At 37.2% G+C, this 15,691-nt stretch overlaps 2 protein-coding genes across 3 annotated transcripts in view; one reads left to right on the plus strand and one right to left on the minus strand.

Moving 5' to 3' along the window:
* Positions 1 to 15,691, minus strand: part of LOC106930957 (uridylate-specific endoribonuclease C-like) — a 138,655-nt gene that overhangs the window by 47,900 nt on the left and 75,064 nt on the right. The gene's annotated exons all lie outside the window — the stretch shown is intronic.
* Positions 1 to 15,691, plus strand: part of LOC106930948 (guanine nucleotide binding protein (G protein), alpha activating activity polypeptide, olfactory type) — an 86,862-nt gene that overhangs the window by 31,558 nt on the left and 39,613 nt on the right. For both annotated transcript variants that reach the window (XM_015008824.2, XM_015008825.2), the window contains exons 3-4: positions 751 to 805; positions 954 to 1,073. In XM_015008824.2, the coding sequence (XP_014864310.1) occupies positions 751 to 805; positions 954 to 1,073 (175 nt within the window). The remainder of the gene's footprint in view (positions 1 to 750; positions 806 to 953; positions 1,074 to 15,691) is intronic.

Genomic DNA, 15,691 nt, shown 5'->3' on the forward strand with positions numbered 1-15,691 from the left:
ATTGAGCGAATGAAGTGCAGAATAAAAAGACTGAAAACCGTTTCCTGGTTTTAGAGGAAATGTTCGGCCCATAAACCCTCCATCCTGATGTGTGTCCTTCCTGCTTCTCTTTCTTCCATGTGTCTTTGCTTCCAAGCTGTAATTTTTATTTTTCGTCTTGTATTTTTCCTTCCTTGTGTCTTCACTTCCTTTTTCCTTGTGTCTTTCCTTAATTTAATCCTTTCTGGTTTCCTTCTGTACCTCCTTTCTTCACTACCCTTACTTTCTTTCATTTTTCTTTTCTTAATTGTCTTTCTTTATTCCTTGTATCTGGTTTTCCCTCAATTTTCTCCTTCCTTCCTTCCTTCCTTCCTTCCTTCCTTCCTTCCTTCCTTCCTTCCTTCCTTCCTTCCTTCCTTCCTTCCTTCCTTCCTTCCTTCCTTCCTTCCTTCCTCCCTACTTCCACCCTCCCTCCCTTCCTTCCTTCCTTCCTTCCTTCCTTCCTTCCTTCCTTCCTTCCTTCCTTCCTTCCTTCCTTCCTTCCTTCCTTCCTTCCTTCCTTCCTTCCTTCCTTCCTTCCTTCCTTCTAAAACCATCTTGATAAATTTCTTAGCTACATTTAGCATTTACATTTAAATTAAAGTGATAAAATGAGTCTGTGAACGTCTGAAGCCTTATAAAAGCTGTGTAGGATCGCTCTGTGTGTTTCATTTTTTTTATTTTATACTTTTGGTCTTCACTTCCTCATCAGTGTGTTTTGTCTCCATGCAGAGAAAAGAAACAGAAAATACAGGACATTCGGAAAAACGTGAAGGATGCCATAGTGGTGAGTTTCCCTCTGAGTGTTTGTTGTTGCATCCCATTTTACTGATTATTATACCGGCTTTTTAGCATCCCCCCCTCTCCTCCTCCTCCTGTATTCATCCTGCTTAGTGCCTTTTCTGTTTTTTTTGTCTCCCATTTCTGGTTTATAGACTATAGTGTCTGCGATGAGCACTTTAATACCCCCAGTCCCAATAGCCAACCCAGAGAACCAGTTTAGGATCGAATACATCAAAAGCATAGCACCACTCTCAGACTTTGACTATCCACAGGTAAGTGCCTTCTCTTTTTAAAACTTCCTGTGGATGTGTTTTTGCTTGTGTGCTGAGTATGCGTGTGTTTTTAATCTTTTTCCCCCCAACGTGTGCTTACGTGGGCGTTAGATGGCATGTGATATAATGGTTTGGTGTTTCAGCGGCGAGGTATGTCGGACAGCGGCGATGCGGGAGATAAAACTCAGGGCGCTTTTAGCTGGAAATTTGCTGCTTCCTTCCTCCCTTCACACCTTTCTAAAGAAGCCGTTTACCTTGAAGCGGATGAGAGTGGCAGCCTGCCGGGCGGCTCGGTTCCCTGTTAACCGTGTGGATTTGAATACAGGAGTCGGGAGCACACGGGATTCTTCTGTGTGTGTGATCAGCCATTCAATAGCACGAGGTCATGTGTTGGAAATGTAGATAATGTTTTACATAATTCTGAAAGTGTTCCTTGTTTGAGACTGGCTGCGCAGCCACAGAGCAGGAGTGACGAATTGATAAAGAGCTATAGATAGATTTTTACTGTAACTGAACGGAAGTGTGAACGGTTAATCTGTAGTTTGCCCGTTGGTCTGCGCTTTGGAGAGCCGGCTCTGAAGCTCACCAACACAAAATCTCACCAAGGTAGTTCTAGATAGCAGTGAAAATATCCTGTACACTTTAAATATGACAAAAAATAACTTATAAGTAACATTTAAGCAAAATATAGTGTAGTGTAGGGATGTCCTTTCACCCAAGGGCCATTTCTGGCCTAAATCAAGACTGGCACAAACATGACCTTTTGTAAGTTTTTAAAATTATGTCTTCTTAAAATGTTAACTACAGCACAAATAATTTTTCTTTAGTTACCCTTTTTTATCTCACAAAAACACATAGCCAGTTTTTTTTTAATTCAAAAACAAACTTATTGGACATTTGACAAAAAAAGAGAGGAAAGTTTGTAGAAGAAGATTCTTATTTTTTATTACTGGAAATAAACTACAAATATTTCATAGCCTTCATGTTGAACCCAAAATGACAGCAAACGTTAAATATTACATGTTTATTTACTGATGTGCAGGTGAAAGAGAAGTAATTTACAATATTTTGGGTTGTTAATTGGGGGGTAAAAAAAGAAAACGTTGGCCCCTGAAAACTTCATGCAAAACGTTTGGACTCCCCTGATAATAAGTCAATATTTACTTAACATTGATGGAAAAACTACCAGCTCCATTGGCAGATAATTTCACTTATAACCAGAACATTTTCCCCATATTACGAGTAAAATAATCTGCCAATGGAACTAGAACTTTTTCATCAATATTAGGAAATGATTTGCTCAAAACAAGCTCCTATATCTTACTGAAAAGATGTTTCCAGTAGAAACTAAACCAAAAAATACTTGAGATTCTGTGTAAAAGTATCTGCACCCTTCTTTTTGTTCTTTTGCATATCGGAGCGGATGAACTGAACAAATGCAAAAAACAAATTTCACTGGGAAATAAAGTTATTCAAACAATCTGTGAAAAAGTTTTTGTCCCCTAACTTTTATGACAACATTTGCTGAAACTGCTGGTGAGGTTTCTGTTTTGACACAGTCATATTGGGAAGTTTTTAGTTTGAATTGCCTTGAATGGACTTGGACTAGGCCGCTCCACTTTTTTTTTTTGTTTAAACTCCTCTGAAACTGACAGTTGGACGTTTTCCTTTAGGGTTTTCTCATAGACAGCTTAATTCATGGATTTCAAGTCTTCCAGGTTCTGAAACAGCTGCAGAACTTCATACTAGACATTTTCATGTTGGACTTAACAGGATGCATACATTTCTAATGGTTTACTTTTATCTGCGCCATTCGCAGAATATTATGTTTTTCTCTGTAAGTGTAACGGACCTTTATTTTCCCTTCTTGCTTTTCAGTTTTAACCTTGAAACTCTCTCACTGATGCCATTTTTGCCCGGCCTCCATGTCGTTGAATCATGAACTCTGACCTGAACTGATGCATGTTGGTCCTTCAGTGCGTCAGATGTTGTTGTGGGTTCTTTGTGACCTTCTGAATGAGGCGTCGTCTTGCTTTTGGAGTAAATTTGGTAGATTGGTAGGCTGCACCTGAGAACTGCTCTGTGCATTTCCGTGGCTTCATGACTGTTTCCACACTGATAGATGTCAAAGACTGATCTTATATTCATTATTATTGAGGATTTTTTAGATCCTTCAGCCTACTTCGTTTTGTCAGAGGGATTTTTTTAGTGATTTCTCGACTCTACATTCAGGCTTGAGGGTAATCAGGCCTGAATGAGGCTACTGAAACAGAAAAATGTGTTTCCTCACAGGTATTTCTTGATTTAATAAGGACTACAATTACAGTTAAAAAACCGGAAAGGGGCAAGTATTTATTTATTTTTTGCTATACTTTAAAAAAAATGATGATGAAAGCTAGCGACATTCAAAAATGGAGAATATTTTGTAATTAAATAATTTCCTGATGTATTTGAAACTACTATATACATTGTGGAACATATTTATGCTTTGCAGTCTTTAAAAAAGAAAAATCAGAAACGTGTTTGGAAAGAAAAAAGAAAATTGATACCAGCCTGGAAAATTGTAATCACTGCATCTCTAATTTTTGTTTATTTTATTTTATTCATTTTTTTGCCGTTGTTTTTTCTTTCTTTTTTTTTTTTGCTGTTCTGGATTTCCTATAGAAGTGTGCCATACTACATATTTTGGTATCAGTCCAACACCAAGCAGATACTGATCCCAATACTTATTTAAATATGATATACCATCTAACTTATGAACTTTAGGAGTTTTTGTTGGTTTTCCTTTGAAATATTTGATTAAAATCTAGGACATAATTTAAAACAAATTATAGGTGACTAAAAAAGTTATTGGATAACACATGATAGGCAGTAGAAATATAAAAACAAAACAAATGTATGTGCATTGTTTTCTTAAGCAAAGTATGAAATATTGTAAATTGAGAGCAAATCAAAGCAAAAACTATTTTTATGATTGAGCTGAGAAGCTATAATAAAAAAATAAAATAAAAATTCAAGATGAGATCTGAAACTGAAGTATTGATCTTATCATGTTCGTATCGATTAGGGCTGGACAATAAATCAGCAACAAAACACTGTGATAGATAGTACGTCTGCTAGAATATTCAATAATCGAATATTTGCTGAACTCTGATTCAGAACCCCAATGCATTCTGGGAGATGAAAGAGTTTGTCAAAAAGTTTAGCCACCCTCTCTCGGCCAGATGAGCAAGATTGGAGGAATCAACTGACTCGCTCACTCTTTGGTTGCTTAGCAACAACTGCTCACTCTCTGGTTACCTAGCAACAACCTCCTGAGTAACTGGCACAGCAGCAGTTTCAGGTTTTGTCCCCATGCCTCATAACTGCTTAAAAGAAACAAAAAACACAGCAGGGTGCAGTGAGAACTGTGGGTAAAACAGGAAAGGTCACACCACCAGTTTGGCATTATTTTAGATATTTAAAACAAAAAAACTAATCAATAATTATAGATAATTGTATATGAAATGCTTATATTGTTTTATATTGTTTTTCAGCCATATCATCCAGCCCTTGTATTGATCAGATACTTATACCGACTTAGTATCTATTATTGATATTTTGGACCCACCTGGAAACTAGATGTATATTGCATATAGTAAGTGCTGTGCTCTCCCTCCCCCACCTGTTGCTGTGCTACTCACTCCATGTCCAGCAGTTCTTATTTTAAGTGGTATTGTTTCTGCGTGCCTTCTTCACACGTTAACCGCAATGTTTCCCCTTCGAGCAGCTTTATTTAACATCTGCATCTTAAGAACCAGCTGGGTGTCGGGTTGAGTGAGGGGCCCCGGGGCCACAGGGAGAGGCGGCGTTGGGTTCCCATCCCGAAAGCGAACAACATGGCTCTGTCTGGAGCGCCTGAACTTCCCATCAGTCTCGGGCTTCACTTGTGCCGTCAGTGTCGCCACCACATTGTCGCTCAGCGCCACCAGGCATGAGATCCGGTGTCCAGGCCCGGCCAATCGGAGAGCCGGGCTTTCATCTGGTGGCGCCGTTTTGAAACGTGGAAGCGCGTCTCGGTGGGAAAATACTGCACGGGTGATGTCATGTTTTGTGATAAGAAAGAGAAGAAGAAGACAATAACTTGGGTGTCACTGAAATGAAATGTGCCTTTTTGCCAAACATCCAAGTAGTTAGAACTAAATGTACTTTTATGATAAATATAGAAAGGATTCACTTTATCTGTTGGAGGAACTGCAGCTTGTGAAGGTTTTATTTAGTTTGAGAAATTTAATCAAACATGTGAGTCTAGTTGTTTGGAGCTTTGCTGATGATTTTCCTCCTTTGGTCATTTTTTAGCTTTGTGGTTTTGGTTGCTGTATTCCTGAAGTTTTCAGGTACTGTCTTGGTTCATTCAGTTTGTATTCATCTCTGGGATGTTTTGTACCAACTTTGACAACAAATTATTTTAATGTACTTTATCTGCAAGTACTCACAGTTGTTTTGGTTTGATGAGGACCATTATCAATGGAAATGATCAGCAGAGGAAGTTATAGTACCTAAAAAAATTCCGATTTGATCAATTAATTGAATTTTCTGTTTTTTGAGTATTTCTTTTTCCAATGCCCCACTTGGGAGACCCGAGAGCTGCCATCTTGTTTTACAAACGTCCTTCACAACTTCCTTTTTTCCAACTTTGAATTCAGGTCGACTGAGAAGAAATTATTTTTAGTTCTTTAAGATATTTTCTGTAATTTGTATTTTTTAAGACAAAAAAATATATTGTAAATTGAATTTAGTTTGAAAAGAAGATTATATTTTTAAGCCATTCCGTCCACTCCTACCATTCATCCAACTAGTTAGTTATTTTCCAAAAATGCAACTTATTCACAGTTTCAAAATATTTATGTTTTATTTATTTAATTTTTTTTATTGCAAAAGGTGAAAAAAGTAGCAAAACAAAAATATTTTGAGGAACATTTGTGGTTAAAATTGAATTGGACCTTTGTGCTCGAAGCAAACGTTGTGATTGGTTTTATGAGCAGCTCTGCTGCCAGTTCATAACCATTATTTAGGGCCCACTCATTGCTATTTGTTTGCTTCCATTTGTGTTATTTTTACAACTTCAGTTTGTCTGACATTAGTTAGGTTGTTTACTTTGTTACTTATTTCACATCCCTCTTTGCAACTTGCCAATTCTAGTTTTAGAAATGGCTCAGAAGGTATTTATTGTACCATCCAATCCAAAGAACAAACTAATCTACAAAAAACTTTTATTTTTATATATTCTAATTTGCAAGTATGACCTTACTTTGTGGTAACTCCCGGCTGGTGCACGTTGAGCCCACATGTAGAAGATATAAGGATCTGCGAAACGTCGTCCTCTCGGAGATAAATTCACGCCTTGTTGGTGCAGAATGCGACAGAATTGACTAAAACTGCAAGAGGGCGAAGCGGCCCTCACCCGCAGCATTTAGCTGAACAGAAAGGTCGAGCCAGTTTGTTTGTGTGGAAACAAGCTGGACTCTGAAAACCATAATCTGCAGAATTTACTACTCAGTTTGATACTTTGAATTTAAATGTGGAGAAATTTGACAGCTACAAATGCATCTACATGAACCTCAGTGCACAGATATATGATCTTTCAGTAAAATATTCAAATTCAAAAAACTTTATTAATCCCAAAGGGAAATTAATTGGAATATCTGGAAAATTGGTGCCTCAAAATATCTTGGTCCTTTCTGTTATTAGATGTGAAAATTATTCATTTATATTTTCATATGTTTGGAATACATTTGCTTTATTGTAAGATTCAAGATAACTTATGATTCTTTGAAAGCATTAAATGCATCATTTCTCCAAACTCAATGAATAATTGTTTCAAATGATCACAGTTAAATTTTCCATTAATAAACCAGCCCCAGATTTAACCCCAGTAAAAGCAGAGGTGGTTCTCCTTTAGTTTATCAAACCGCCATCTTTGTTTTTATTGGAAGCAGGTGTAAAGTGTAGGAGGGACAGGCAGTGCGCAGCAACAGATGGGGGATGGGAGCACATTGCTACTCTGTGTTCGTTTAGCGAACGTTTGATCGTTTGTAGCAGAGGATGAATCTGATGCAACAACAGAAATGTAACTATACTTCTGAGACGTAGCATCAGTGCAGTGTTGGGTTGATCTGTCGATTATATTTTGGATTACTGATTAATAATTATATTGCAAAAGGTGATTAATAGGAGTTTTTTTAATGTGAGCCAGATGAATAAGTTTTTTTTAAATCTTAAATGCAAATGTAAATATTTTTGTTTAATTTTGGCTTAATTTCTACTCAGAGTGTTGCTCCTTCATCAATATGCCGTTTTTGAGTTTGTAAACTCCAGTTAATTAATCGATTACTAAATTAGTTGACAATTATTCCAGTAATCGATTCGTTAATAAGATTAATCGTTTCATTCCTAATATGATGCAACATTTTAGTCGTTTTAAATAATTACTTTTTTACGTTTGGGTATTCTGATGCAACTTGACTTCTCTTTAACCTTTAAACAACTTAAACGATATAATTGTTTTATTATATTTTCTAGTGGCCATTTATTTAGTGTTTCAGGCAGGAAAGGGGGAAGCCGTGCAGCAAAGGTCATGAGGTCAGGAGTCAAACCCGAGACGCGCCGCCCATGGCGTTGAACTTTAAGTCTTAAAACTGTTACTTTTAAAATCTTGGACTTCCTTATTACCAGAAACATTTTCTGTAACCTACTTATATTCTGCTGTAGTCATGAGTTGTCAGCAGGTACAAACTGTCCCATTTCGGATAACTCCTGTTCATACTCCTAAAAGTAGTTTTTTTTTTTTTAATTCTGGATATTGGCTTTTAAAATAACCCAAAATATCATTTTAATTCTTTTTTGTCCTTTTGCTTGTTTAATCGCAGAACGATCAGAAGAAATCGTTTATTTCACAGCTTTGAAGTGTTGGAGTTAAAGGTTTGGTGCTGACTGAGGACCTTAAGTTTTTCCGCCTCCTCTGTCTGCAGTATAACATGAAACAGAAAGCACGGATGCAAACGGTCGTCTATGCAAATGGAAACAAATGCCTCTGCTGTAGCAACATTAGCCACTCGACAGTGTCTTTCAAATGAACTGGAGCAAATTCAAATGAGCCTTGGCCTCTGATTTGCACTGTGTTGTTTTCCTCTTTCACACTTGTTGACTAGCACTAATGTTTCTGTTTAAAACAGGTGTGGCTCTATAACCGAATGTGGTTCCACATTACAAATTAGCCACATAGTATATTTTCTTCCTAAAAGTTGGGTCAAGATTGTTGGACTGTTGGTGAGCATCGTTATTTTTGTGTCCAGGAAGTTTGTTCCCTCTTGTTGAGCACTTGGCATGTATTTAAAACCTCATGTTAAAAGATTAAAACCCTTTTTCAGTCCTGGGTCTCCTTGTAAGAAGCCCAGGAAATCCAGGTCTCTTTGCAAACGTTGATCATGATCAGACACAGATCTACGGTTCAACTGGGCTTCTACAAAATCTTGTTTCACGAAATCTCGTGATATTACAAATCCACAATATTTCTTTGGCAAGGTGTTTCGAAAACTGCGACCCAGTTGCTGGCAGCATGTGACTGTCTGTCTGGGGGAAGTAAATTTAAGTAATAATAAATAAGGTTCCTGTATTTGTGGGTGTGTATACCAAGGCTTTAATAAAAGTTGTCACCATTTTAAAGTCTGTTTACTGAGATTACAGAAAAGTGCTGGATTTTCTTTAGTTGTATATTCAAAAAGATAGACCAGTTTGGATGTTTGGACATATTTCTGTTCATAGAAAAACGTTGATAGTTATTGTATGCAAACTAAAGGAGTGTCCCCCATCTTCTCTATAAAAACAAAACTGTTTTGAAATTATATTAGCCAAGCTAAACCAACTGTTGGTTTACAGATAGCCTGACTAATTATGCTGTTAATATAAGGGCAAAAATGTTGTATCCCTGGCTTCTATTTGGTTTGCTTTATTGAACGTAGTGTAGTGACAGAGTAAACAAAATAAATTAAAAACAAAAGAAGAACAGCAGTAAAGTATATTTATGCGTTCAAAGGACGTGGGTATGAACCTATTTTTTACACCCACCCGTCTCACATTTGTAGAATAATCTGATAAATTACTCTTCACGTTAACTTGGTTTTAACATTATTTCTTATTATTTTCTATAACTATTATTTTCTATAACAGTGCATTCATAATAGCATGCTATATATCAAAACGGCTTTTCATTGGTTTGTTATGAACCATTTAAGTCATTTGAGTTTTGCCTTACCTTGTACTTAACTTCACTGTAAAAACACAAAATCTTACCACTAGATTCTAGTGCAAATATCTTAGTAAGCTTGAAATAAGACAAAACAAAATTACAAATAACTTTTAAGCTAGAAATGAAAGCTTGTTTTAAGTCAGTAGTTTCTTAATATTAATTGCCAGATAATTTCACGTATAATAAGACATCCTATAAGTGAAATAATATGCCAATAGGACTAGTATTAAGGAAGTTTTGTCTTATTTCAAGTGTACAAAGATATTTGCAATAGGAACTCGAACACACTTGGTAAGATTTTGTGTTTTTGCAGTGCTTGGTTGTATTTGTGCACCTCTTCTTTTTAAGTCCAATAAACCGTGGCGAGCTTATGTCGTTTTTAAAAACAGTCGTTGACTTTTGCTGAATGCAGAAAGTAAGACGAAGGAATGCTCGATTTCCCCTGAAAGAGAAGTTCCCGTTCCAACTGTTTTGATAAGTCAAATGAGATGTAGGCCATTTTGTCCCGTCTCAGCCCTGACCTATATGATTCAGCTGACATTACATCACGGACTGTACTTGATTAAACTCAGTCTGAGCAGAGACTCTGTTCCCGTGGAATGGAGGCAGACTGGGAAGATGTGAAAGAGTTAAAGAAACAACAAAAAAACTTGGGTTAAGGCAGCAAATTCCCTCCTGGTCTCTTTCTGTGTTATCAGTTCCTCTGTAGGGCACTGCAGCACACACTGCATTTATTGAAAAGCCCAGTGTCACACGCCTCTGTGGAAAAGAGCCCTAAGGATCGTACACCCCCTCCCTCCTCATCCTCCCTCCATCAAGCCCAAAACATCCCAGGACTTTGAGCCCCTGCAAGAAAAAAAAATCCTAATCTCAAGTTTAGCTAATATTAGCAGAAGTGGTTTGAAGATTGATTGAGTGCAGAAAACTCAGCCTCACACTCTTCACACCCTGAGAGCGAGGGTTACTTGAGCTTATTGTGTGACACTGTACGAGATCAGTGGAGTTTCTCCACGTTGAACTTAATCACCGGATCCGCCGAGAGGAGATCTCCCGGAGCATGTGATCATTTATCAAGCTGCTCCTCTCTTCTCCTCTCCTCTCCTCTCTCTGGTTCACGGCTACTCCCCCTCCCCTGCAGAAGCGTCGAGCCAGTGCTGAGTGCAGAGAGTCATGTGGCGGTGCCAGGCTAGAGGAGGAGCCCATCCAGTCTGAAAGACATGTTCACAGGAGCCGGTAAAGGCTGAGCGCCCAATGGTCTCTGCACAGGGCAAACAGAGAGTCCTGGGAAATGTCTTAGAGTCATGGATGGGATGAGAGCCCCCCTCCCCTTCCCCCATAATGCTCCTCTTTGTCCAGGAACAGGAAGTGAGCTGCAGAAGGCATCATTCTGACAGATGCCTTCTTAATGTAAAGAATAGGTTACTATATGTACGTTTTAAACAACATTAAGCATCAGAGACGTTTGAATCTCCAGGCTTTCTTCCGTCTGAACCAGGGGTGGACGAAATGGACTTTGAATTTTAAAACTAGCCCCCGCCTCGTTCCTATCTAATGATGCCTTCGCACCACAAGCGATGCGCTTGTCAAAAATGCATCCCACGCTTCAAGTTCGAAGCGTGTGCACCTTGAATGTAGATGTTGGACATTTTGCTCTACACCTAGCGTTTTGCGCGTCTGATTTACGTTCAAAGTCTATGTGGAGACGCGTCGAGGGCGCGTCAAACGCGTCAGCTCTAGACGTCGTTCTCTGTTGGACGCTACAAATGGTCGAAATGTTTCAAATCTCGCTGCGCTAGATGCTCAAAACGTGCCTCCACGGCCATCAACACACCTAACCATTGACTTTGAATGTAAACCAGACGCGCATGATGCTCAAAAAGTGTTTGGTGTGAACGCACAACTACTTATAAACAGTGTAAGTACATAAAACATATTATTTAATTACAGTTTTTATGTACTCTGCCTACCTCTGTGTTATACTAAGATAAGCATCGGTGATATATGTGGTAGTACTTACTGCCGAACTAGTAAAATTAGCTTAGCTAGTAGCTTTAGCCTGCTAGCTAAGATGGACATGTAGCCTACTTGTTTGTTGCTACATGTACTCACTCTGACGCTCACCAGAAGCTTGTTATTCCTGTATGTCCTTTACAAATTCATTGAAACACTGATTCTATGCATCCCAGATTTACGCACTCTTCCTGTTCACTAGCTAACTCTGTCTTAGTTTGAGATCGGAGGCAGCTTGTCCACATCGTCTGACATGTTTTCCTTCTCCATCTCATGCGGGCCGATCACGACAGCAGCCATTTTGTTCATGTATCTTTCTCTTGCACTTTGGTCCAGAGTGTCTGCAATATGTTGTTATTGTTGGTCTGGAAGCCATGGGTCCGCCATGCTTTGTGCTGCACTTGCCTACTAAGATGGCGCCGATCACTTCTGGTTTAGATTTGTGGGAACTATGTATTGTGATAAAGGTATAAATGACAATAAATAACTATTTATTACTTCTTTAGGTACGGCTACGACTGCATGACACAGCGCTCACAGCGCCACAAGCACAAATGTTGTTCTTGAAAAACATGCCAGGTTGAAATAGTCTTCTTTAGGATGCCACTTTCCTGAAGAAGTGTGATTTAATCTACACATAGTAACTGTAGTTGACCATTTTAAAAAAATATACTGATCGTTATTATTTATATATAATTTCCATATCCACTGTTTGTGGAGAAAATAGTAAAAATAAAATTTTTTATCGAGACATCAATAAATCTTTCACAATAAATGACAAACGATGCAATGAACGCGCAGTGTGTGAATGTAGCGTGAAGCTTTGGAGTCCTCTGGACTTGATAAAACGTTATACAATTACAAGCCACTCCTACCAGGGGCCATTAGTGGCCCTTGGACTTATTTTGTGCGGCCCCCAACTGCAATTCAAGAATGATGCAAATTTAGCCCAACCAGTACAGGCGGTTGATGCAGGTGGAGACTTTTTATTTGTTATCAGGGTAAAATTAAGGTAAATGTTAAGTACAAAGTATTTGTGTTTTTATAACCAACGAAGTAGAACCACGTTCATCCAGAAAATTTTACTGAAAAGCCGACTCTTAATTTATTTGCGAACTGGATGCTTTTCTTTGAATACAGCAAACACAAAAAATACCTTTTAGGTTTTGGACCTATAATGAATAACATCCATTTCCTGCAAAAATTTTTGACTTATTTGCTTGATTTTAGATTTTGAAATTTTGACTCGACAATTTTGACTTGGTTACAAAGTTTGGATACCATTGGTGTAGGAGGGACTCTCTGACATCTTGTTTCTATAGATTAATCTTTTTTAATGCTTATTTTTCTGTAGATGTCTGTGGTAGGTTGACACTCTCCTATTGAACTCTGGGTAAAGGTTGTTGTCCACTGGATGCGGCTTTTCCAGCTCCATCAATGTTTGGTGGTTGATTTTTGTTGATGGACGAAAAGAACATACTGTGTTCAGCCTTTCTGTTGAAGTCTTGCTCTCTCTCCCTCTCTCGCAGCCAGAATAAAAATTTCTTTAAATTAAAAAAATCCATGGACGCATGATTTAAATGAATGGGTCAGTAGTGTCCTTCTTCACAAAATGAAGGCAGCTAGAGGAGGTTGTCATGACCGGTTCGATATGTTCGATATAGGGTTTGGACCCTATATCAGGGTCCAAACCCTGATATAGAGTTTGGACACCCCTATATCAGGGGTGTCCAAACTTTTACATGAAGGGCCAAAATCCCCAAGATGAACGTATTCAGAGGCCAAACTTTAGAACATTTAGGTTTTTATCCCCAATTAAAAACCCCAAAATATTGTAAATTATTTTTCTTTCACCTGCACAATAAATTGGTCTCATTATTTTTCATTTTAGTTTATCCCCAGTAACATAAATAAGAATTTTCTTCTATAAATTTATCTCTTTGCCTTGTTGCCAAACGGCATGCTTGTCTGTTTTTGAGTAAAAAACTCTCTGGATGTTTTTATGAGATAAAAAAGGGTAACTAAAGAAAAAAGTCTTTGTGTTGTACTTAACATTTTTGGCTAAAAAAGATAAAAATTTGCCATTATTAAAAGAAAAAATTACAAAAGATGTTGGAAGGTCACGTTTGTCTTGAATTGCAGTCAGGAGCCACTCAAAATTTATGCAAGGGCCACAAATGGCCCTGGGGCCACACTTTGAACACCCCTGTTCCAGAACATGTGCCGTCCTCTGGTATAGATGATGGATGTTGGTCAGAACTGGCAACGCATCCCTGCGATGTGACCAATAAAGCTGCGTATTAGCGCCGCTGCCTGCAGGCACTGCGGATCAATCGGCCCTTCACCGGTTTGTTCACCACTTTTACAGCCACTCATTGTCATTTTCTTCCTCAGCATCTTTCCTTTTCATACCCACAAATAAACTGAAACCATCACACATCCGCTTATCTGTGTGAGTTTGGTATTTAACCCTTTCATGCATAGCGGTCACTACAGTGGACAGCTGTCTAAAAGCCATTTTCTTGTGCTTCTTGTGGATTTTTATGTTATAAATGCACACCGACCACTGAAGTGGACACCAATGCATCATAAAATACACCATCAACTACTGGCCATCAGCTGCAAATGCAAGAAATTATTTTTGTTAAATCCAATATGGCAGACAGACAAAAAGGCATGCCGACCGACCCGGTCCCTCCTTCTACTCTAGAAGACTATGGCAGGTAATAAAAATATTGTGACACAGATAACCCCTAAAGAACAATACTACTGATGGATTTTTCAAATAACAACTTTGTATTTGGAGAAAATTACAATGGATCACCTAAAATAAAAAATTATTTGGAAAATTTTTTTCCTACTTTTTTTATGCCTTAAGAAAATCAAAATCAAATTGGAAAAAAATCCTGACATAAAGGATCATAATTCATGCATGAAAGGGTAAAACAAAATCCTATAGATAAATATGAATAAAAATGGCCAAATCAGTCATATTATCTTATTAATTATCTTATTTTCTAAAACTTCAACCCTGTTCTCGCCATTTGGGCCGGTTGATGATGAAGTACGACAGATTATGATGCATGAGCGAAACAAAATGACACCGAGAACAAGACTGAACATTATTTATGAAGAATCATCGGCTTTAAAATGCTGCAGGCTGCGAAACGTTGGCCGCTGTGTGCAAAGCGTCCCGTGAAAGACGTACCTGGAAAAACTTGAGCGACCGCCATGAACTGACTTGGGAACAGTTTGTGCTGCTGGGACCTGCTGTGAGCAACACATGCATGTTTACTGATGTAGCTGAGCTTCTGCTAACATAAATATCAAATTCATTTTGTATTTGTATTTTTATTGGGGGGAAAAATGAAACTAAATATCCTAATTGTAGTTTTTGACTCACCAAACTGTCTTTATTTTTAGAGCACTTTTCATATTTAACAAGGACAACACTGTACAATAACGAAACGGTGAGATAGGCGAGGTTAGCATGGAGAATAAAAAAAAATAAAAATTCACTAAAAATGTGCCATTAACAAAAGATCTGCTGGAAACAATTGAGTTGGTGTCAGGAAAAGACACTAAGTAGGAATAAAAATCTTAAATCCTTGAAGATCACAAAAATACAATAAATGAACAAATAGACAAAATATGAACAAGTTGAAAATAAATAAATGCAGAAGAACAAAACTAAAATCTACATTTAATTTGGGAAACTGGAGTAAAAAAATTAATTAAAAAAATTATAGAAATACACAAATAAAGGTAAAAAAAGAGAAAATGTAAAATGCTTTATTTGAGCAGGTGGTATAAATAAATACAAAAAATAGAAAAACAAACTGAAATCTACATTTAATTCAAACTACTAGTATAAAATAAAATGTAAAAAAATAACTTAATTAAAAAGTAGAAAAAAACTAATAAAATAGAAGTAAAGTGGAATCCAATATAATTAGATAAATTAGTTTAAAGACAGCAGCATTTAATTCAAACAACTAGTGTAAAATAATAACATATTTAAAAAATAAATAATTTGTAATTAATTTAAATTAAGTTATTTTTTATGTAAAAAATACTTTTTTTACATAAAAATGAATAGAACTAAATTGAAATATAACTAGATTATTTAAAAAAAAATAAATGATTAGATGAAGAAATACAAGTAAAATTAAACATACATTTAAATCAAATAACTGCTGTGGAAGTGTAATTATACTGGCAGTAAAACGAGGCACAGTAAATACATTTTGTTTATATACTTTATTTTGTTTCTAGAAGTCATCTGGAAACACGTGTTATTATTTTCCTTTGGTCTTTTGAG

Source organism: Poecilia mexicana, unplaced genomic scaffold (assembly GCF_051168715.1).
Source record: "Poecilia mexicana isolate PSO_F unplaced genomic scaffold, ASM5116871v1 scaffold_17, whole genome shotgun sequence".
In the NCBI taxonomy this organism is placed as follows: Eukaryota; Metazoa; Chordata; class Actinopteri; order Cyprinodontiformes; family Poeciliidae; genus Poecilia; species Poecilia mexicana.